We start from the raw sequence: 22,325 nt of genomic DNA, 5'->3' as shown, positions 1-22,325 counted from the left end.
TCATTCCACTGAGCTACCCAGCTGCCCCCCATATTTGTAATTTTTAAAAAGCTCGCCTCCTTGTTTTTCGATGCTATATGCAGTTGTCCCGTATTTAGTAAATATTTTCTGAAAAAAGATAGACAACTTAAGAAAATAACACTTAACTGTCTAAATTTGGGGACCAAGTAAACTTGAAAAAGCTACCTAGTTATGTATTAATAATTAGTCAAACATTTTGTTGGTGTGTTTTAAAAGAAATGCTTTAGCTTCCTGCTCCATTCTGCTTGATTTGAGTGAAATTGATGTTTGCCAATGAGACTATTGCTATGCCAGTGAAGGTAGTATATAACCAAAAGAATTTAATTTGTAAGTAGAGGTATGCTAAGGTATACTAGCTTATTAATTTTTAATAAAATTACAGAATTTGGTAAATAGATAAATGTTAAGTGGCAAAATTTCCTACTGTTTGGGAAACTGTCAAAAAGCATAAACTTGTTGCAAGTGAATAAGATAACTTTAAAACCAAATTTAGCTATATATAATTGTAGGGTTTTCTAGTTTAAATCCAATTCTTGATTGGCATAGGGGTGATCAAGATGTCTATATTTAAGAGACTGGCATTTCTATTAAGAAACCTTTCTTTAAAAGTGTTCATTTAAGTAGAAGGTAGATAAAAATCTATAGCTTTCAATTTGTTGGTTTAATGTAACAGACAATTATTTGGAATTGTAAATTATGTTGGAAATGTAACAGACATTTGGAATAATGAGAACAGTGATCATAGCTAAAAGGTATTAAAAGTATATTTGGTTATATATAATGTCAGTGCTTTAATACTAAGGAGAATAGTGTGCTAAGGGTAGGTGGAAAAATATTTAATGCATAAAATAACTCCATTAGGAAAACTCTTTACTTGAATTAGAACTTTGTTTTAGTTGTTACTGTATTTAGATGATTTATGTGTTGCTAACTAATGCTTAAGTTTTAGTGGTAGGTCCTACTTGCTGTCACAAGAATATTTACTTAGGTGGGGTTTTTGTGTGCTTTTATTTACAAAATTTGTGTTTTGCCAGTTATATTAAAATTTGAACTCTTAAACATAATTTATTAATCACAAATTTAGATAAAGTAAAACCCAGTATTGTATTATTAAAGTAATGCATCTTGACTTTTAAAAATATAGTTGTCTCCTGCTATATTGTGGTTTACTTATCGTGGCTTCACTGTATTGCAGGCTTTTTAAAATATATATCGCTGAGTTTTTGCTATATCATGGGGTTTTGCAGATGAATACCATACTGTACACAGTGGAAATGGAGTACACCACTACTGCTTGCACAAGTTTGCCAAAGTGAGATTGTACAAGCATACTATTGGCTGATGGAATGAAAGGCGACCAACCACAGTGCTGTGTTCTGTATCTTGGGTGTTGATTAGCTCAGTGACTGTAGCATTGATCTGTTGGCTCTCTCCCGCCCTGTGCCCATACATTAAGCATCTTTCCTTGTCTTACTTCACATTGACATCTGATCACTGCATGTGGTGGTGGTGGTGTGTTTTTGTGAAATTTTCGTAAAAGTTGGAATTTATTTCAAGCTCTATGCTTCCCAAATGTTCTGTGCCTTCTAAGGCAGTGAACCCAAGTGCCTGAGGAAGATGTTTACTAAAAAAGAACAATAAAACACAATACCACTACTTCGCAAATTTTTGCTTATCATGGGGGTTAGGTGAGGCTTCACTGTGTTCTTCCCTCAGCCTTATCTTTAGGCTTAATGGTATAGCTTCTCTAGTATCTCATCTGTTCTCTCCAAGCAATAAGTAAAATGATCATACTACTCTCATTAGATCATTATTATGCCTGGAGGACTTGGGTTCAAATGTGGCCTCAGACACTTCCTAGCTATGACTCTGGGCAAGTCACTTAACCTGCCTACCCCTTTCTACTATTTTGTTTGATACAAAGACCAAAAGGTAGAGGTTATAAAAATAAAGATCAGCATTTTGCTCAAAAACTTTCTTTTCCCTCTTAAATTACACACCTTTTAAACTTTATTAATTTATTTATTAATAACTGCTGCATGGCAGAGTGGAATTGTTTAGATCAGATGAGATTTGTGACATGTGAAAGTGTTGAAAAATATAAATCTGTCCATATGCAAAATATTCGTGTCTTCAGAAGACTTAATTAGAAATAGATTTTTGCTTTCCTGGAAGAAGATTGGAGTTCTTAGACACAAATCACTTATTTTATTTACCAGGGCTGTCTCTGATGTTCTGTCACCAGAAGTCCTTTTCTAGGTAATCTGAAGAATCATCTGATGATGACTACATACTGAGCTTTTCATGAGGTTTTAACCCAAATAAATTTAATTCAAAAGAAAGTAGTACAAAAAGAAGCACAGTCAGTTTGGAAATGAACATGAAGTAATCTTTCAATTCTTTGGAGTTCCTCATTGCTTATAGTTTTGGCCTATTTATGACCATTATGTGCCTCTATTGTTTTTAGATTTTTCAACCTTAAGTAAAATCATTTCCACATACACAGCAGAACATCAAAAAAAAAAAGCTCTATAAGAATCTTAGATTATTTCATCCAAATCTGATTGGAATTTAAGTAATAGATTATCTGGCATGGATTTGCCAGCTTCTTCTACATCTGTAAATTTGTTCATTAATTTTATGTTCCACCCATCCATCCAAAAGAAGGTTCTTGCCAGTGCTAATCCCTTGATTTCATTTTTACCTTATGTATCTATGTTCTGTTGTAGCCTTATTCCATTACTTCTTCAATCCTTTCCCCTCATTCTGTTGTCGTCCCCCCCCCCCCCCCTTTAGGCTTCATCAAAAATACTTATGTTCCTGGTCCTTTTTTTTTTTTTTTTTTTTTTTTTTTTTTAATTTTAAACCCTTAACTTCTGTGTATTGACTTATAGGTAGAAGAGTTGGTAAGGGTGGGCAATGGGGGTCAAGTGACTTGCCCAGGGTCACACAGCTGGCAAGTGTCTGAGGCGGGATTTGAACCTAGGACCTCGCGTCTCTAGGCCTGGCTCTCAATCCACTGAGCTACCCAGCTGCCCCCCTGGTCCTTTTTAAAAAACAAAACAAAACCCATCCCATGATCTTCAAACTGTCAGCATTTATCTTCTCTCCTTCAGAGCCAATCCTAAAAGTAATCTATGTTTGCTGTTGTACATACTTCAACAACTCCAAGCTTTCTGCATAAATCCACTGAAGACCATCACCAGTCTCTAGTATCTGATATTTTAGAGCACACCCTTCTTGATAATGGCTCCTTTGGCTTCCCATGAATATGACATTCTTCTCTGGTCTTTTTCAGATTCAAGAGACAAGCACATTTAGCCTTAGCAGCTTATGTTTTATGAGGAGAGACAGCTTGCACATATTGCTGGGGATATATGCAGCCTAAATATAAAAGCAATACAAGGGAGTTTTAGGGGAGAGATAGTACCTACAATTGGGAGAGATCAGTGGCTTCTCTAGAGAGCAATGTGCTTGAACTGAGTCTTAAAGGAAGTGAGGGAATCCATAAGGAGAGGTGAAGGAATGTATTCCAGGCACCGAGAGGAGGGAAAAGAAGGAAGGACCAGTTAGACTAGAAAGTAGAATTCAGCAAAGAGGATGATGATCTGGAAGTGTAGCTTGGGCTTAGAATGTGAAGGATTTGAAAAGCTGAAGTTTATATTTTATCCAAATTCAGTAGGGAGCCATTAGAGTTTGAGTGCTTAAAAGAGTATTACTTGGGCAGTTGTTTAGATGATGGTTTGGAATGGAGAAAGATTGAGATGGAAAGGATTGTGAAAGGAACAATTACTCAAGTCAGTGTCAAAGGTTCTTATTTCACAAACTACGTGAGTATGAGCCAGTGTTACAAGTGTTGCACTCAGCGAGTAACAAAGTATGGGAGCAGGCAGGTGCCTTCTTTTATCCTACTTCAGTGATGGTGAACCTTTTAGAGACTGCATGCTGTGCCCCCACCACAACATCTACACATTGCCCCACACTGGGGAGGTAGAAAGTGTTTCCATTGGGCCACTAGGCAGAGGGTCAGATTATGTGAGAAAATGTCCTCAGGCATGGTGGAGAGGGGGAAGGGAGCAGCTCCGCCCAAGTCCCTCTCCCTTTCTGTAAACAAAGTCTGGGTGGTGGAGGTAGCACCAGCACCTGTGCCCACAGAGAGAGTACTCTGTGTACCCTTTTTGGCATGATGATAGGTTTGCCATCACTATTCTAGACACTGAGACAAAGATGGTCTCTCTCCTCTCCTTCACCATTGGCTGGTTACTTGAGAGTTACAACCTTTATCATCTTCAAATTTATTTATTTGCGTGTTTGTTTGTTTGAAGCCCTTACCTTCCCTCTAAGAGTCAATACTGTGTATTGGCTCCAAGGCAGAAGAGTGGTAAGGGCTAGGCAATGGGGGTTAAGTGACTTGCCCAGGGTCACAGCTAGAAAGTGTCTGAGGCCAGATTTGAACCTATGACCTCCCATTTCTAAGCCTGACTCAATCCACTGAGCCACCCAGCTGTCCCCTAGAATTTACAAAACCAATTATCCTAATTATTCAAGTGTTTTTTAACCAATAAAACCAATCAACACAAGGACTGTTCCTATCCTATCTATCTGAAATGGGGCTTAGTTTGGGAACATGAAACTTAACTTGTTAAGGCTCTGATTCCATCTAAGTGATTCATTGAGAGAAGTCCACCATCTTTCTTTTTGAACTTCATCTCTCACAGTGGCCATTGCAATAGTCCACATGAGAGGTGATGAGGACCTGAACAAAGATGATGGCTTTGTTTAGCCATTAGTTGTTAAGAAGCAACCTCTGAAGGCACCATTTGTTTTGTAACTCCTTGCTTTTTTTTTCTTCCCTTTTACTCTAGATCTACCTTCAGCATCAGGAAGTTTCTTTTGCTATTTCTGTTGACTATTTCTCTCTTAGTATTATTCTGCCTTTTTTCATTCCTTCCTTAATTTTCCCTTTTGAAAAAATTTGGTATATTTCTACATCATACTGTGTATGTTCAATCTTTTGTCCATTGCAAGTAAGAATGTTTCACTTTGTTCGCTTCCCACTTCCTTTCCTCCTAGATTTGCATAGTCTTACTCTGCACTCTACTATGAGAAATAGATCCCCATCTCCTTCCTTTCTATTCCAGACTATCCCTATTGATCTTCTTTTCTCTTGTCCCACTTTGCTTTCTTGTCCCTCTTCAAACTCTCAGAATAGAGCCATTCTGCTACCTGAACCTGTTTTTCTTATTTCATATACTAAAGATATTAAGGTTCTGATGATAATACTTGTTTCTTCTCTATTAAAATGTTAGTGCTATATATATATTATCATTACTGCAATTGCTTAAACAACTCCAAGCTTCTTAAACAACTTCCAAACCAGGTTTCTCCTGGTTGAATATATTTCAAAGTTCCCACTTAACTTCATCAGAACATTTTGAAGTGTCTTAACTATATTAATGGTTCAGTTGCCCAACTTTTCAGGGCAAATTACTTTTACCTTTTAAAGATATATTCAAAGTAGTAGTTGCTAGGTCTTTGGTAATTCTGGCTGTAGTTTATTATATTCGAACTATTTGTTTTCTTAGATGCTTGCAGTATTTTTTTGTTTGACATTAAAACTCCAGATTTTGTTTATGAAATTACTGGGACTTTCTTTTAGGGGGTGGTCTATTCTTTCTGTCTTCATTTTGCTCTCTTTTCTTTCTTTTTTTTTCCTTCTGTCTTTGAATCAATACTGAGTATTGGTTCCAAGGCAAATTGGGATTTGGGATTGGGTAAGGTAAATTGGGATTAAGGGACTTGCCCCAGAGTCACATGACTATTTTGGATCAGATTTGAACTAAGGACTCTCAGTCTCTAGGCTTGACTTTCTATCCACTGAGTCACCTAGGTACCCCTTTGACCTCTTATTTCTAATGGAACAGTTTTTTAAATTATGATTTATAGGAATATAGGGTCAAGACCTTTTTTTTAAAATTATGGTTTTTAGGGAATACAGTGATTTAAAAATTATTTTGCAATCTGTTTTCCAGGTCAATTTTTAAAATTAATCTTTTTGATTTTGTTATAATTCTTTCTGTCTCATGGAGTCAATGGTTTCTATTTTCTCTATTCTAGTTTTATTATTAGTTGGGTTAGTTTTTTACTACTTTTCTTCCAAATCTTTCTTTTGAGCTCCTTCATTTCACATTTTAACTCTTGCTTTGTTTCTTTTAAGATATGAATGTACTTGTTGTGGAAAATCTATTTTTCTCTTTGATTCTTAGCTTGCTATTTTTTTTCCCAGAATTAAATCTTTTTGAGGCTCTAGTGATTTTAACTTCTTTTTGATACTGGTCACTGTTTGACTTACCTCCAGCTTTATTTAATTCTTGATTTGAGGCTGTGTACTTGGGTCTAGCTTAACTCCTTGTTTAGCTTTTGAATGGACTATGTCCCTTTTGTGTTGACCCTCCACTTTCTATCATCTTTGAGGTTTACTGTGCTAGATCTTCAGGGACTACTCTGGCTTCTTAGCTCCTCAGCTCCTTGGGGCTGTCATCACTGTGGCCAGGGCTTCCCTAGGGGTTGGCTTCTAAGATCACTCTTTGGGAATTCTGTAATACTATCTCAAGCCACTGTTGGTTGTAAATATCCAGTCATTGTGGTCTGAAGGGGCTACCCAGCATTGGCTTTGCTGGAGATTCCTCCTTTCTTATTACTCAAGGACTTATGTGTCTTGGCTTTTTTATAATCCTATGGTTGAAGAAGGCTGAATAAAATCTCAATGATCATTCACTATGATGGGAAGTAGAGGTGGGAGTTTTGCTGCATACATAGTAGGTATGTGGGAGCTGTTTCAGCATTCATCTAGGCAGAAATTCCTTTCATTCTTTTCTCTCAATTATCTTCTGTGTGATATTCATATTTAGTTCTTTAGAGATAGTCTGCTTCTCTTCTTTCTAGCAAAATTTTAGTATTAAAAAAGGAATCTTGAAGTAAGTTTTGCAGTTTCCAGAAATCCAGCCTGCTGACTTTTGTCTGCTCAGAAGATGCACTGCCCAGGAGTGTTCCCAGGACCAACAGTTCTGTTACCAGACTAGTCACCACAGCAATCATTCAGTAAAGTAGCCTTTGGGTAGAAGGGTCCCTTCCTCCCCATCACTGCCATCCAAACTGCTCACCAACTGTCACTCTTGGGCACAAGTAAACCTGAGAGCCCTAAGAACAGTACTTTCCACCTCCCTGTCTCCCCAAGTACTGGCTATACTTCCTTCCCCTTAACCGCCCCCCCCTCCCCCCCATATTATATATGCCATGCAGCCCTTCTCTAGATGTAACCTGACAGATGTTGATGCAAATGCCTCCTCATTGGTTTCGGCTACTGAAGATCCAGAAGAAAAGTTCTTGTTATTAGAGGTCCTTGGCAGCATTAATTTCATCCAGCAAAAGAAACTAATATGGTTTATTAATAGAAATCATACTTATTAAAATGTCAGCTATTGGCAAGCAGTATTTGTATCTCTAGTCAGGGTTTTGCATAGTAAGTACAACTCAAGTGGTTTATCCAGTTGCTTATTATAAATCTAGACAATAGGCTTTCTTTATCTATTTAGTTTTTCCAGTATGAGTACATAAACTAAACTCTGTGATTATGAGTCTCATTAAGGAGGTTTTGTAAATTCTAAAGCTGATACAATTGGCACAATCATAAAAATAGAAGCATCTGGAAGACAATCTCTAGGGGATTTGTTTACAATTTGAAGCCTGTGCTGGTCATCTTCAACACTTTTGGTGAATACCCATAGACCACCCTGATATTGTAATAATGTAGGATGTTAAAAGTTCCATCATGGCTTTCAAGGAATTTTATACATATTTTTTTAGACAAGTGCTTTGTAAGTAACTTATTGGAAAAGAGCTTTTCTCATATACTGTCAGCCCCTGAATCTGTTGGGGATATATTCAAAGACCTGCCTTGGACATCTGAAACCAACTCAAGGTGGGGGCCGGGGTAAACTTTAAAAAGTGAAAGTGAAAGCAAAAAAACTGACTTCCTTGAGGCCTCGTCAAACTGTAGCCACCAGATTTCCAGCACTGTTACAAGTAATTGAAAACCATGAAAGCGAAAAGGGGGGGGGGAATGTTGGGTTTTTAAAAATAAGCTTTAAAACTATGAGCATAAGCAATATGTTATATATTCTTTGAACCTTTCAGCTTTATGAGTACTGCAAAATGTTGCTCATGTTACTTTGCATCAGTTCATAAATGTCTTCCCAGGTGTCTCTGAACTTATCCCTATGATCATTTCTTACCAGCAGTTATTCTCTAGTTGATGAACATCCCCTTGACTTTATTTCTTGTGTTTTCCAAGGACTCTAGAATTATGTTGATTGGAGATGATCTTGCTATAAAAGTGCAATAAACAATAAGCACATGAGAGCTTTTGTACTTTACATCTTTCAGTCAGTTGTAAATGGTAAAAGATGTCCATTGTTGAATATTACTTGCAAAAGTCTTCCTTACTAATACTTTTCTTGAGAATTCCCTCAATTTCTGTAAGTCTTCACCCATAGATTTTTTTTTAATTTTTTTTTTTTTTTATTTTAAACCCTTTAACTTCTGTGTATTGACTTATAGGTGGAAGATTGGTAAGGGTGGGCAATGGGGGTCAAGTGACTTGCCCAGGGTCACACAGCTGGGAAGTGGCTGAGGCCGTTCACCCATAGATTTTTGTGTCCATGAAGAGTGAGGGCCAGTGGCTTAGTAGTTATGATTTTGTCTCATAATCTGAGATTATTTTTTCTATGTTTGGTATTTTCCTCTAGATATTTTACAGCTACACACACATCAATATGACTGCTTCTCTCTTTGTTCTCTTCAGTACCATTTCTCTCTGCTTCCTCTAACCATGGGGAGGATTGAATAAGATCCATAAAGTCTTAGCTGGTGGTTCAGTGTGTTGAAATAGTTTTTTGAATATTTCCCATTTTTCTTTAGTTTATAGTCTTTCCATTTTCATTCTCAAGTGTGGGGTAACTTTGTTTAGTTGAATATCTTTACAAATCTTTTTTAAAATGTTACCCTCTTATCATTTCTGAGAGATTCTGCTGCTCATAATTAGCCATCTTTCTCCATAAGAATTTACAAATGAGTTTATATTAAATCTTTCTTTGGAAGTTAGCTCTTTTTGGCAGGTGCCTTATTTGCCAAAGATGCTTTCTGTATTCTTTTGGCCTCTTGTTTTTTACTTTGCAGTTAATGACAGTCATGGCAATTAAATTACATGTTTAATTTCTGGCTAAAGTTGCAGTATTATAGTCAGTATTTGATGTTGCTGTTCATTCCCCATTTTTTTCTATTAAAATAATTCAGGGTTAAATCTTTTACTTGTATTCCATATCTTTTTCTCATTTATTTTTCAAATTCTGATCTTAGCTGAGTTATACTGTAAACAAACAGTTGACTCAATGATAACTCAAAACAATGACATTTCTTTTCCTCTCATTCATAACGTTTTGGTGGACCACACAGATAGAGTACTGGAACCTAGAGTCTTCAAAATCTGACTTCAAATGCAGCCTCAGACTCTTAGCTGTGTAACCCTGGGCAAGTCACTTTAATTTTCTGACTCAATTTTCTCATATGTAAAATAGGGATGATAATAGCATCTCCTTCCCAGGATTGTTGTGAGGATTAGATGTTGATTGTTAAAATACTTCCTACAGTGCCTGGGAACACAATGATATGTAAATATTTCATTATTATTATTTTAATGATATTTGGTGTTGTATCCAGTGCATTCCCATTCATTATTGAGAGTGTTCATGATATGGAGATCATGATATGGAACTTCTATAATCTACAAGTCTTTGGCCTTTCTCATTCCTTTTTCCTGAAACATTTTTTCTCACATATCTCAATCCTGATATAAACAAAACCAGAAAAAAGAAGAATGTTGCTTTTGTACTAAAGGATTAAAAGAATAATACTGAAGGGGCCAAGAAATTGAGTGGATTTTATTGTTGGCCTAGCAGCAACAAGAAACATTATTTCATAAACCATTTAGCCATCACCTATGAAAGTATATTGATAATGTATTTGCAAAAAGATTGCCATGAAAATAATTGTACCTTCTATAGCAGCATTGCTGAGGATAAAGTGGTAGAGAAATTATACAAAGATCCTCCAGATCAAATCAACATACACTCCTAATATTTGATGATTTTAGTACAAAAGTAAGGGAGTGTGGGGAATGAGGATGAGAGATGATTGTTTTTGCATATGTTAAATTTCTCAAACTGTCAGAATCCATAAGATGTTTAAACTGGTTACTTTTGCTCTGTTTTAACTAAATACAAAATTCGTTTTTATTCTTGCAATTCAGGGTTGGTTTTAATATTATCCGTAATAAATTAGTTGCCTATGCCTGTTAATAGACAGGTAATTTTTGGAAACTACTTAAAAATTGGCAATCAGTCATTCTAAGAAGTTAGTTTTAGTTTTTATGATTTTTGACACCATGTTTAGTACTTCCAGAGTCTCCAATAAAATATCTATACTTTTTGTCATTTAAATTTGTGAGCATATATCCTTCCCTTATTCCCCTGAGTTTTCTCTTGTAACAAAAAATTAAAATAAGAAAGGACCAAAAATTTTTTTTAAGCATTAGGGAAACAAACTAGCACATCAACTGAGTTTGACATTGTATATAATATTCCTCCTTCATATTCCTCTATCTCAGAAAAGAAGGTGATGCGAAACTAGCTGAAAGTCATTTATAAATTTGTAAGCTTCTATACAGCTATAACTCCTGGTTATAAGAATGTAGGAGAGGCTTTGAAGTATTTTATTGGATAATTTATCAGTTAAGAATAATTCTTGCTTTTAAGTGTGCAGAAAGAAGCCTTCATAATACACATTTTCCATTTAGATTCCTCTATTCATGTGCTGCTGCCCTTCATATGCAAAGATGATGTTCCTGACCCACTCTCAGTAGGTGATTAGTTTTGGTTCTTTTATTCTAGTAGCTTGATGGGTTTGGGTTGTGCCAGTCTTAGACTTCCCAAATCAGTCTTGGTGATTAAGAGGTTTAGTCTGGACCATAGAACACAGGATTGAAGCTCTTCCATACTCTTACTGATAGTGTACATACAAGTAAGTTTACAAATGGATTTTGCTGAATAGAAAATGTATATTGTATTAATCAGACCAAGCTTGATTTTTTTTTTTTAGCTTGAGAATTCCATGATGTCCACTTAAAATTTTATCATAACCATAATATAAACTAGAATATTGATACTATGTTATTATACTTTCTGAAAATTATTTCAAGAACTATAGATTGGGTTTAAATATTTCTGGTTTCTAGAACTTTGAGTTAAATTCCTTGATTAAAAATTACAATTTTTATCAAGTTTAAATTTTAAATTATCGAGTTGAAATTTTAGTATATGAATCTACATGAATAATTACTAAATTGTGAAATGTGTTTTCATTTCCTAAACTTGGTGTTAAAATATGTTTTATTTAAATCTGTAACAAATGAACTTTTAGTCATACCAACCATTGGCTTTAGTTATTTTATTTCATTTTTCAAAACTTAATTTGAAAGGAAACCAAAATTATAAGAAAAAGAACATTTGGAACTTCTTTTAAAATGTTCTTGTACTCAAGCCTCTCCCCCTCTTGCTTCACATTTTATTCCTCCAGAATTTTTAGAAATCATTGAAATGGAAATGTGTGTATTAGTCATTTGATGTTCATATCTCTTTATAGTTCTTTTTTTTAATTATTTTTATTATTTCCAGTTTTAATTCTGGATTGCCTTTTTGGTATTTGTTTATTGTCTTTTATGTCTCTTTTCAGTTTATTGATCAAAAGCTTCCAAGTTTAAAAAAATTCTTATTTTAAAAATAGTTTGAAAGTGTTTAGTCATAACTTGACTTAGCTGAATTGACATTAATCTTGTTGTTCTTGTTACTATAATTTGCAGATCTTCATTTGTGCTATTTATTAGTGATAATTGCTCAATAGTGTATTATTTTCCTATAGTTTCAATTCAGATCTTCATCAGATTTAGGAGATGCTTTAGACATAAGCATTAATTCTTCCTCATTTTAGCTAGATAATAAAGAAGTAATCTAACAAGAATTGTCCTAGAAGCAGAATGATCACATTTCCCTTCATTTGAGAGTCTTTAATTAAAGCCTAGATGACAATTGGACATTTTTGTTAAGATGCTTGCCAGCCCAAAAAACCTTAAGTCTTTTCTAACTCTTGAGAATTCTTCATTATTGTTTGCTAAGCAGTGCACTATACTCTGGGGGGAATTACAAGCATTTGCACTTTGAGGATGGTTGGTGGAATAGGGATAGGTGGGTAAGATTTGGACCTGCAGTTTTATTGGTAGAGGAAACTCCTCCTTGATGAGGAAACTCTTATCAGTGTTTCTTCTGCAATTTATATCCTTGAAGAGCTGTGACTTGCCCAGAGCCAATAAGTAAATGTCAGAGGTGAGACTTGAATCCAAGTCACTATTCAACTCAGTTAATTATTAAATTAACAATTAAGTTTCCTTATTTCCTCAGATATCAAATATAAACTTTTCTGTTTCGTTTTTAAAGTCCCTGAAGGCCTGGTAACAACCATCTTTTCATTCCTTTCCTCCTTTAATTCATCCTACCTTGCCTTCTTTATCTTTCTCACACAAACACAAATTTGGCTGTTCCTCTTGCCTGAAATGTATTCCCTCCTTACCTCTTCCTGGAATACCTCATGTTCTTTAAGACAGCTCTAATGTTGCCTTCTGTTCTCTTAATTGCTAGTACCTTTCCTCACTGATTATCTTATATTTAATTACTTTGTATTTTTATATATACTCTATGTCTTCTTATCTCTGTATATGTTTATATGTATGTATATATTGTCAGCATATATTACATATATAACTCCCCTTAGAATGTAACCTCGTTGACAGTAGGACATTCTTTATCCTTGAATGCCCAGATGCATCTCTCAATTTCTGACACATAAGCACTTAATACGTGCTTGTTGATTGATTCCTGGCTCTGAGGATGACTCCCTACCTGCCATACTTGTGTATATGTGTTTCATGAAATATAAAGCTGCAATTCAGAACAATTTAGCAAAAATATATTAAATGCTTACCACAGTATGGGCGAAGCATTAAAGTCAGCATGGCATGGTGTGGCTAGAGTGCTGGCCTGAGTCAAGTCATTAAAACCTGGATTTAATCTGACAAACTGTTTGGGCGCAAATCATTAACTTCCCATTTTTCCTAGACAAGTTTCATGAGAATTAATCTTATTTTTAATTGCATATGTGCATGTTGTTGAAATGTGAATCTACATCTGTGGTACAAAATACCCCTCCTCACCTCCCAATTGGAGGCAATGCGAGTGGATCTGAATCAGGAATATAAGGAATCATTCCTCTTTGCATATCCCTCTAGATTCTTATCAGCAACTTTTAAAAACTATATCTTCTTAGATAAGTTGCACGGTCATAGCCAGTGTGTGCGTAGAACTTGAACCTGAGTATTTCTGACTATAGAATTGGCCCTCTAATCACTATACCATAATATCTTTCCTGACTGGGTATAAAGGCAAAGAAATAAGAGGTATATTTTCACATTTCATTACTACCATTAAAAAGAAAAAGACTAGATTAGATACCCCTAGTTGTATTAGATGAGCCATATAGGTTTTTATTTTATCTTTACTTCTTGTGTTGTAGATATTATTAAATAGCCTCCTTATTCCCATTTTGTGCATAGTTTGAGGTCATACATCTTAATAAGCAACAAAGTTAGCATCTGAACTCAAGTTCTTTTACTTTAAGTCCATTATTCTTTTCATGCTCCCCCAGAAAAGGGGAATGTTGTTATTGTATATTAAAAAGAAGAAATGTGGACAAACTGCTTGATTTTGAAGGTTTTTCCAATATATACAGCTGAACTAATAGTACAGTATGTGTTGTTATTCTTCCATCAATAAGACACATTCTAATTTTTAAGATATAATTAATTTTTTTTAAAATTTTAAACCCTTAACTTCTGTGTATTGACTTATAGGTGGAAGAGTGGAAAGGGTAGGCAATGGGGGTCAAGTGACTTGCCCAGGGTCACACAGCTGGGAAGTGTCTGAGGCCAGATTTGAACCTAGGACCTCGCGTCTCTAGGCCTGGCTCTCAATCCACTGAGCTACCCAGCTGCCCGATATAATTAATTTTTGTTGTCATTAATTTGATTTTGTTCTATCCAGCCAGGTTTCTTCTTATGACCTGTGATATTTGTAGGATCATTGATTCGGTACAGCTTATAAATATAGAAGTATAAAAAAAATAAACTCTAAAATTATTTGGTCTGGCTCTGGTTTTTGTTAACTATATTGCCACTCAATTGTGAATGTATACTCTGCTTATTCAAATCTCCAAGTCAAAAATAAGTGTCCCAGTTAAATGCATTTCTCTGTTCAACTTGTTTGAGAATTGGAAAGAGTATATTATTTTTTTACTTTAAATATGTAGTCTTTTTACAAGTTTTATAATTAGGTTGTTAGAACGGAACTTGAGAGGTCATTCCCCTTTATTTTACAAGTGAGGAAACTGATGTCCAGAAAAGTAAACTTCCCCATAATATATTCGAACCAGTTTCACCCCAAATCCTGGACTTCTTCGACTCCACCATAGTGGTTTTGTGTTCAATATTCATTTTCTCATAGAAACAGTATTTTAAATGGTTAATAGGTTTCCAGTCTAGCCTGCAGAAGCCTATTTTATATTTAATTCATTATGTAGCAGTATTGTAATACTTAGTGTGACCTGGGCAAATCATTTAACCCAGTTTGCCTCATTTCCTCATCTAAAATGAACTGGAAAAGTAAATGGCAAACCACTCTAGCTTTGCCAAGAAAGCCCCAAAATGAGGTCATGAAGAGTCGGACACTACTGAAATGACTCAACAAAAACAAATTATAGAACTAATTATAAACCTGAATTCTGGGGTCTGACAGGTTTTTGAATTTTGGCAAGGCAGCAGGGGAGTATTTTGGGTGGCATTTTCGGTAGGAAAGCTACTACCTTCCACCATTCCCATAACATCACCTCTTTTCCCCAATTATAGAGATGATCCTAAACAAGATTTTGGCTTGCCTTGGCGCACCCTCTGACCATATAATGCTTTCTAATAGTGTTGGGAGAGGTGTTTATATGATTATAATAAATCCTGAGTCAACTGAGCTACTCCTTCTTGTAGGGGGATGATGCTTAAAGTTTGACTTCCATGGCAGTGAGGAGAAAAGGTTTTGGGGGTTTTATTGTTGGGGCAGGGAGAGAGACTCTTGGGGTATAGTACCTTTGAGAATACCATCAGTAAGTTCAGGGCTATGAGATGTTGCTAAATAGAAACCACTTTTTAAAAGTTTTCATTTATGTCTTTATAATTTGTATATAGTTTTAAATGTACCAAAATGTAGATATTTTCTGGCATGTAATTTGAACACTCAAGGAGACTAGTTTATTTGACCTTGATATCCCTCGGTTTAGATGTTAATGGATTAATGTGCTTTGATATGTATAGAATTGTAGTTGGGAATATTTTTCCTTTTGTACAGTAGCAAGGTAATAATAGGTAAGAGTATCATCCAAGTAAGTACATTGCTTATTTGGGATGTAAAAAATCAACCAGTTTGAAATTACATAGTTTTTTTTGATGACATGACCTCCATTGTTTATTGTGCAAATGACATTTGAGCAGGCGTATTTAAAATATATCTTGCAGTAACTCAAACTTCATACAAAAGTAAATACATTTTATTATTTTTATTTTTCCCTTATTCCTATAGAACTGTCTGTTTTATGTAATGTTTATTCACCCAATATAATTTTTTTTTCATGGAACCAATTAGAGTTGTTAGGCGCAGTATATGCCTGTGATAATAACACATGGCATATTGTATAAGTTAGTTTCTGTGTAATGAAACATTATTTAGAACATCATCAGGATTTGGGGAAACATGGGAGTATGATGTGATCACCTTTAACAGCTTCATCATAGTTCACATTCTTTTGAGGGCTTGTATAGGACTATTTGTTCATAATAGCCTGGTGAGGGAGGGAGGTACAACAAATAGTAATAGCTTCACTGTACAGATAGTGTTGTTCTGTTATTGTTTCTTACATTACAATTCTTACATTGATTGTAAGTTGCCGCAAAATAGGAAGTTCTTTGAAATTTCTATCCCTTTTGCAAACAAAATTTATAGTACTTTTGTTTGGTTGTTATATGATTTGATCTTGGAAAAGGGAGGACCCTTCAGTGCCCTTGTCTAGTGAAATCATTTCTGAAGTGGAAGCAGTGGATCACCAAGATTACTTGACTTCAATATCAAGAACAAGTCAACTTTTCCCTTTTCTTAAAAAACAAATGCAAAAACCTTTTATCTTAGAATTGATTCTAAGTACCTGTGTTCCAAGGCAGAAGATTGGCAAGGGCTATTCCCCAAGCCATTTAGGCTTCCCTTTCCTTTTTCTTTTTCAACAGTTACATTCTTGGTATATCAAAAGAAGTGGTATAACTTTTAATAGTTTACCTAGATTTCAGAAAAGCATATGGCTAAGTATGTTTCATGTTATCCTTTAGAAATGATTAGTTGTGGACTAAATGATATGTTGAAATTGATTCAGATTGAGGGCTTGTCTGGACACCCAAAGAGTGATCTTTGATATGAACTTTTAGGGTTGCTTTGAGTGCAGTGCCTGAGGGATTTTTCTTTGGTCCTGAAACATTTAGATTTTTTATTGATAATTTACACAATTACATAGTTTTATATTTATCAGATTTGCAGGTGATGTTTGTTGGATGACAGTCAGGAACTAAGAGTATCTTAATTGCTAGAATGAGGAACTGAATCAAAAATGAAATCAAATAGTAAAACTGTACCTGTGTGATGAGAGAATACTATTCAAGGGTAATATAGGAGAGCACTGACAAAACTGTTGATAAAGATCATGTGACATGGGCAATCCAAGGTTGCATTTAAGAGAAGAGAGATAGTTTCCAGAACCAGGGAGAGTTAGTAGTTCCTTTCTACTCTGTCTAGATCAAGCAACAGCTGGAGTATTGTGACACCAGAAACAGAAACACACATTAGAATGTTCATTGATAAGGTAGAGTTTTCAAAGAACCCAAGATGACAAGAAACCATGTCCTATGACATTTGACTGAAGGAACTAGGAGTGTTTAGCATGGAGAGAAGAAAATGTATTTTCGAGTGGGTCACAATGGCCTCTTAGGCATTTGAAAAGCTGTCTTGTATGTGAAGAGGGATTGAATGTCTTCTGTATTGTTCCAGAGGGCTGCTCTTGGAATTAGGAACAGAGATGAGAAATTTGAGAGACGTTGCTGCCTTTAGAGGTCGTTGGGTTGGTCCCCCTTCACATGAAGCCATTAAGCAGGTCCTGGATAACCACTTGTCTGGGTTATAACAGGAATACAATTGGCAATGCTCAGAGGTTGTGACTTAACCAGGTTCAAACAGATGAGACTACGTAGTTCAGGTAACACTTCCTCCCTGAGGGAGGAAGGCCACAAGGTTTTATTCCTTTCTCTTCATTTTCTCACTTAGGTGGGGTGGAATTATACAAGAGATCACTATAAAGCACTATGGAGCTGAGATTTGGTATTAAGTCAAATGCTAAATGTGACAATTTTATTTACCAGATGTCTTTTCAATTACTCCTGGTCCCCCCAGCACCAGTTATTGGCACTCTGCCCTTTCTTGAACTTACTATATAACTTCCTTTCAGGGGATGGGCTTGGTATTAATGTTAATGTAGTTTTTGATGATTTGACTGACTGGACTGTATTGTCTCTGCTTTCTAATTCTTTAGTCCTTTTTTATTGGCTCTTTATAGATGTGGGCACTGAAGTGGCTATGACCTAGAAAAATCACACCTGAATCTTGTCCCCTGTGATTCTATTTGAGAACTTGTAGAAGTATGGAGGAGGACTTGATAATTGATTGAATTGTGAGGTGAGGGAACCATATGCTGTAGTCTTTCTCAGCAAGTGATTCAACCATGTCTAACTTCTTGTGGTAAAGAATCTTAGACTCAAATGTGGGTCTTCTCCCCTATGGAGTGAAACTTTAAAAAGTTTATATATGTGAAAAAAAGTTATATGAATGCCTTTTCTTTATCATTACAATTTTATTTCCCAATAAGCACTCTTTATGCTGTAGCTTATGTCCCTGCCCACAACAAATCAGTTTTTTTACAACCCCCATTATTCCTCTATTCAGAAACTTTAAATGGTTCCCTGATTGCCTCTAGACCAGTGGTTCCCAAACTTTTTTGGCCTTCTGCCTCCTTTCCAGAAAAAATATTACTTAGCGCCCCCTGTCACATACTATCACTGCCCCCTTACAGTTATTCACTGCCCCAGATGCACCTGTGGCCATCACCGCTTCCCTAAATTGCCATAGCACCCACTAGGGGGCGGTGGCGCCCACTTTGGGAATCACTGCTCTAGACTATATGTGTTATCTCTTTACAATCTGGCACCAACCCAATTTTCTTATTTCATATTAGTGATCTTTATGTGCTTGTATTCTAGCCAAATAACTTTCTAGTCATTGTCTAACTGAATGTATTCTATAGTCTTCTAGGTTCAGATTTTTAGATGTGTGCTGCATGCATTCTTTCCTTATCGATTACAACATCTATCTCTGTGATTACAGATCTCCCTAGTAGACTGGAAGTGCCTTGAATTGCCAGAGCTCTTTGGTTTTTGTCTTTGTTTCTTTCTAGTACATTGGAGTATCTCCTAGCATGGTCCTGTTGCATAATAGGAATTTATAAGTATCTGTTAAATGAATCTCTAAAGTCTCAGCTTAGTTCCCTCTCAGAAACACTGGTATCTGGTAGGGAGTATCAGGTAGGAATCTGGAAAATCTTATTCAAGTCTTGCCTCTGACATGTATGTGGCAAGTCACCAAGTTATTTAATCTCTCAGTGCCCCAGACAATTTGAAAACTTCATTGCAGAGCAGGTACCAATCTACTTTTGCTTTGATAAAGAATTTCTCACCCTGGGCCCTCAATGCCTGCCTGCCTATTTTATCCTCTGTCTTATCTTGTTTATCCATCTATTTTCTTTCATTATGTTAAAGACAAAGTGTTAAAGAGACATTGTGGTACAATAGAAAAGGGCAAGGAATTTGGAGTCTTAGAACAGGGTCTGGAATCCATTCTCTACCACTTGCTACCCATGTTAATTTGAGGCAAAAACCTGGGCTATAAGAGTTCCTTTTTCTGTGAAATGAAGGGAGTTAGAAATGATGCCTGTAAGATCTCTTCTGGCTATAAAAATTATTGGGGGAAAGATTATTCAACTTAAAAAATCTTCATATAGAATATTTTAAAGGATCGATTATTTAAGAAAATGATTCATTGTTAATCACCAGATATAGAAATAAAGATTAAAAATAGAGAACATAATAAAATAGGAATTATGAAGATTCTGGTTAATTTAATTTTTTTGCTTCATAATAACAAAAAATTTTTAATAGCCCTAAAATTTGTTGAAAGGCTTTTTTTCCACAAACTTTTTGCCATATGGTTAAGGCAATAAGCATTTATTCAGAACCATCTCTACAATGTGCCAGAGATACGAAGTGATATATATTGCCTAAATGGAATCCTTTTTACTGTGGATCATAAAGTACATAAGCATAGTCTCTTAATTTTGTTACTTTCATAAAAGTATACTGGAGGGAAGTGGTAGACTGCTTACTTTGGGGATCAGATTGAAGTTTTATTTTAATTAATTTGATAATTGCCTTTTGAGAAAGATCTATTGTAAAATTGTTTTTAGAATTTGTCAGTCTTTTTTAGTATTTGTTCTCAGTAATTAAGTTTATAAGATGCTACTATAATATATTCTTACCTTTTTAAATCAAATATAGCATCAATTAAAATATAGTAAAGCCTTTTAATGATCTACCTGAATAATTTTACAAGGCACTTTACAAATATTATCTCATTTTATTTTTACAACAACCTTGGGAGGAGGGCAGATGACATCCCCATTTTTAACAAATGGAGAAACTGAGGCAGAGACACGGTCAACTCATACAACTAGTAGGTGCCTGAGGTCACATTTAAAACCTCAATCTTCCAACTGTACACCCAGAACTATTTCCACTGTGCCACCTAATTGAATTGAGTTTAGATATTTAATTATATAGGCTCTACCAAGCAAGTTTCACTTACAATGACTAAAACTTATAAAAAAATAAAGGAAAATAAGTTTCCTACGGTTTTTAGAATCTACAAAGGTCAACACTTTAAAGAGCAGTAGAAAACAAAATAACAAGATCGAACATTTTAACATTTTTTGCCAGGTGTTTAAAATGGAGGCTGGAATGGTGGTATTGGGCAGTGGCAAAAAAACAAAAGAATAAATATGGAGTTAAATGAAAGAATTCTGAATTTGTAATAAACAAAATCTATGTTCCAATTCCACTGCTACCTTTTCTAAACTAGTGACACTGAATGTAGCCATTTACTTTATCAATATATGTTCTCATGTAAAATTAGGGGGATGGGGATGCTCACTGCAGAATCACAGAATTTGAGAGTTCTAAGGGTCTCCATTGGACATCTAGTCCAACCTATATGTGAAAGAAATTTCTAGTCATCTTGTTTAAAGTGGTCATTCAACCTCTGAAGACTTCAGAAAGATGACTAGAACCTATTCTCTCAGGGAGGATACAAAGAAGCAATTTTACTTTTTTTACCAAAATATTTTATATATATTTTAGATAAGTGGAACTTTTGAAATACAGCTTGATTAAAAAAACTTTTGGGGGTGGCATTCCATACCTTCTTTGAGGGATAATCACACCAATTTCCACCCCTCTACGGTACATAACAGCCCAACTAGCTCTTCACCTACATCCTACTTGTTATTGTTTTGATCTCTTCATGACATGTGGTCAGCAAAAAGTAGGAAAGAAGGAGCAGCTAGTTAGCTCAGTGGATAGAGAGCCAAATTGGAGTGAGTAGGTCCCTGGGTTCAAATGTAACAACCTCAGATGCTTTCTAGCTATGTGACTCTGGGCAACAAATCATTTAACACCCCCCCCCCCTCCAACCTCCCCCCTCCCCCCAGCTGCTTATCCCCTTACTGTTTCTTCTGTCTTGGAATCACCATTTAGTATGGATTCTAAGACAGGAGATAAGGGTTTGTTTTTGTTTTATTAAGGTAGGAAAAATACTACTAAGCTACTGTGGTATATAACCAGAGTAACATTTTGAGTATTCTTCTGCTAAATCTCAAGCTTAATGTTTTAGGTGTCCTTAAATTTTGGCATTATGGTTAGTTCTGAGTTTCGCAAATTTGTTAATAACTTAACGCTCGTTTTTTTTTTTTTTTTCTTTTTTGTTACCTTCTTTCCCTGATCTTTCTTTTTAAGTAAAGTAATTTTTCAGGAATTTGACTTTTCTTAATACAAACTTTTAAAACAAAGTATAACTGTTAAAATAGTAAACTTTTCTAATTTCTGTCTAAAAGTGTATATGTGTTCCTAGACATAAGTTTTTACATATGTAAAGGAAAGGAAGCAATCATTTTTATAAGGAGTAGCTAGATGGCACAGTGGATAGAGTAGTGCTGGAACTGAAGTCAAGATCTGAGTTCAGTTGTGGCCTCAGACACTACTAGCAGTCATTATTATGGCTCTTTGCCTTAGTTTCTTCTTTGTAAACTGATCTCTAATATCTTTGTCAAGAAAATCTTAAAAGAGGTCATGAAGTGACTGAATAACAACCAACACTTAATAATAGAAGTAATGGTATTCTATTTCTTGGTAATGAGAATCTAGCAAAGAGACTTGTACCTAAAAGCTGTCTGTTGAATTTAGACTAGAGAACAACATTTACAGTTGTAAAATATTTAAAATCCTTCTAATCTAATGACCAGATTTCTAAGCTAAGAGGCTTTTTACTTTGGACCATGTCACTTACTGAGATGAGATGAATTGGAAATTGAAGGGATGCCTGTCAATTGAGGAGCAACTTATAGAAGTGACAGGGGAGAAGAGATGGTTTCTGAAAAACTTGGAATGATGTATATGAATTTAGGCAAAGTGAAATGAGCAGAACCAGGAGAACATTTTTACATAGTGTACAATATCATAACAATGATCAACCGCAAAAGACTTAGCTACTCTGTTCAATACAATGATCAAGACAGTTCCAAAGGACTCTTGATGAAAAATGCTGTCCAGCTCGAGAGGGAGA

At 35.3% G+C, this 22,325-nt stretch overlaps 1 protein-coding gene across 2 annotated transcripts in view; it reads left to right on the top strand.

Moving 5' to 3' along the window:
- The window catches only part of EIF4E (eukaryotic translation initiation factor 4E), a 55,622-nt gene that overhangs the window by 16,671 nt on the left and 16,626 nt on the right, over positions 1-22,325 (top strand). The window contains exon 1 of one of the 2 annotated variants that reach the window (XM_044680452.1): positions 17,404-17,478. The exons of the other annotated variant lie outside the window; for it this stretch is intronic. Within the exon in view, the coding sequence (XP_044536387.1) occupies positions 17,404-17,478 (75 nt within the window). Of the gene's footprint in view, positions 1-17,403; positions 17,479-22,325 lie in introns of those variants that run through there. 2 annotated transcript variants of the gene reach the window in all.

The sequence above is a fragment of the Gracilinanus agilis genome, chromosome 6, assembly GCF_016433145.1.
Source record: "Gracilinanus agilis isolate LMUSP501 chromosome 6, AgileGrace, whole genome shotgun sequence".
Lineage (NCBI taxonomy): Eukaryota > Metazoa > Chordata > Mammalia > Didelphimorphia > Didelphidae > Gracilinanus > Gracilinanus agilis.
This window is presented reverse-complemented; position numbering and strand designations above follow the sequence as displayed.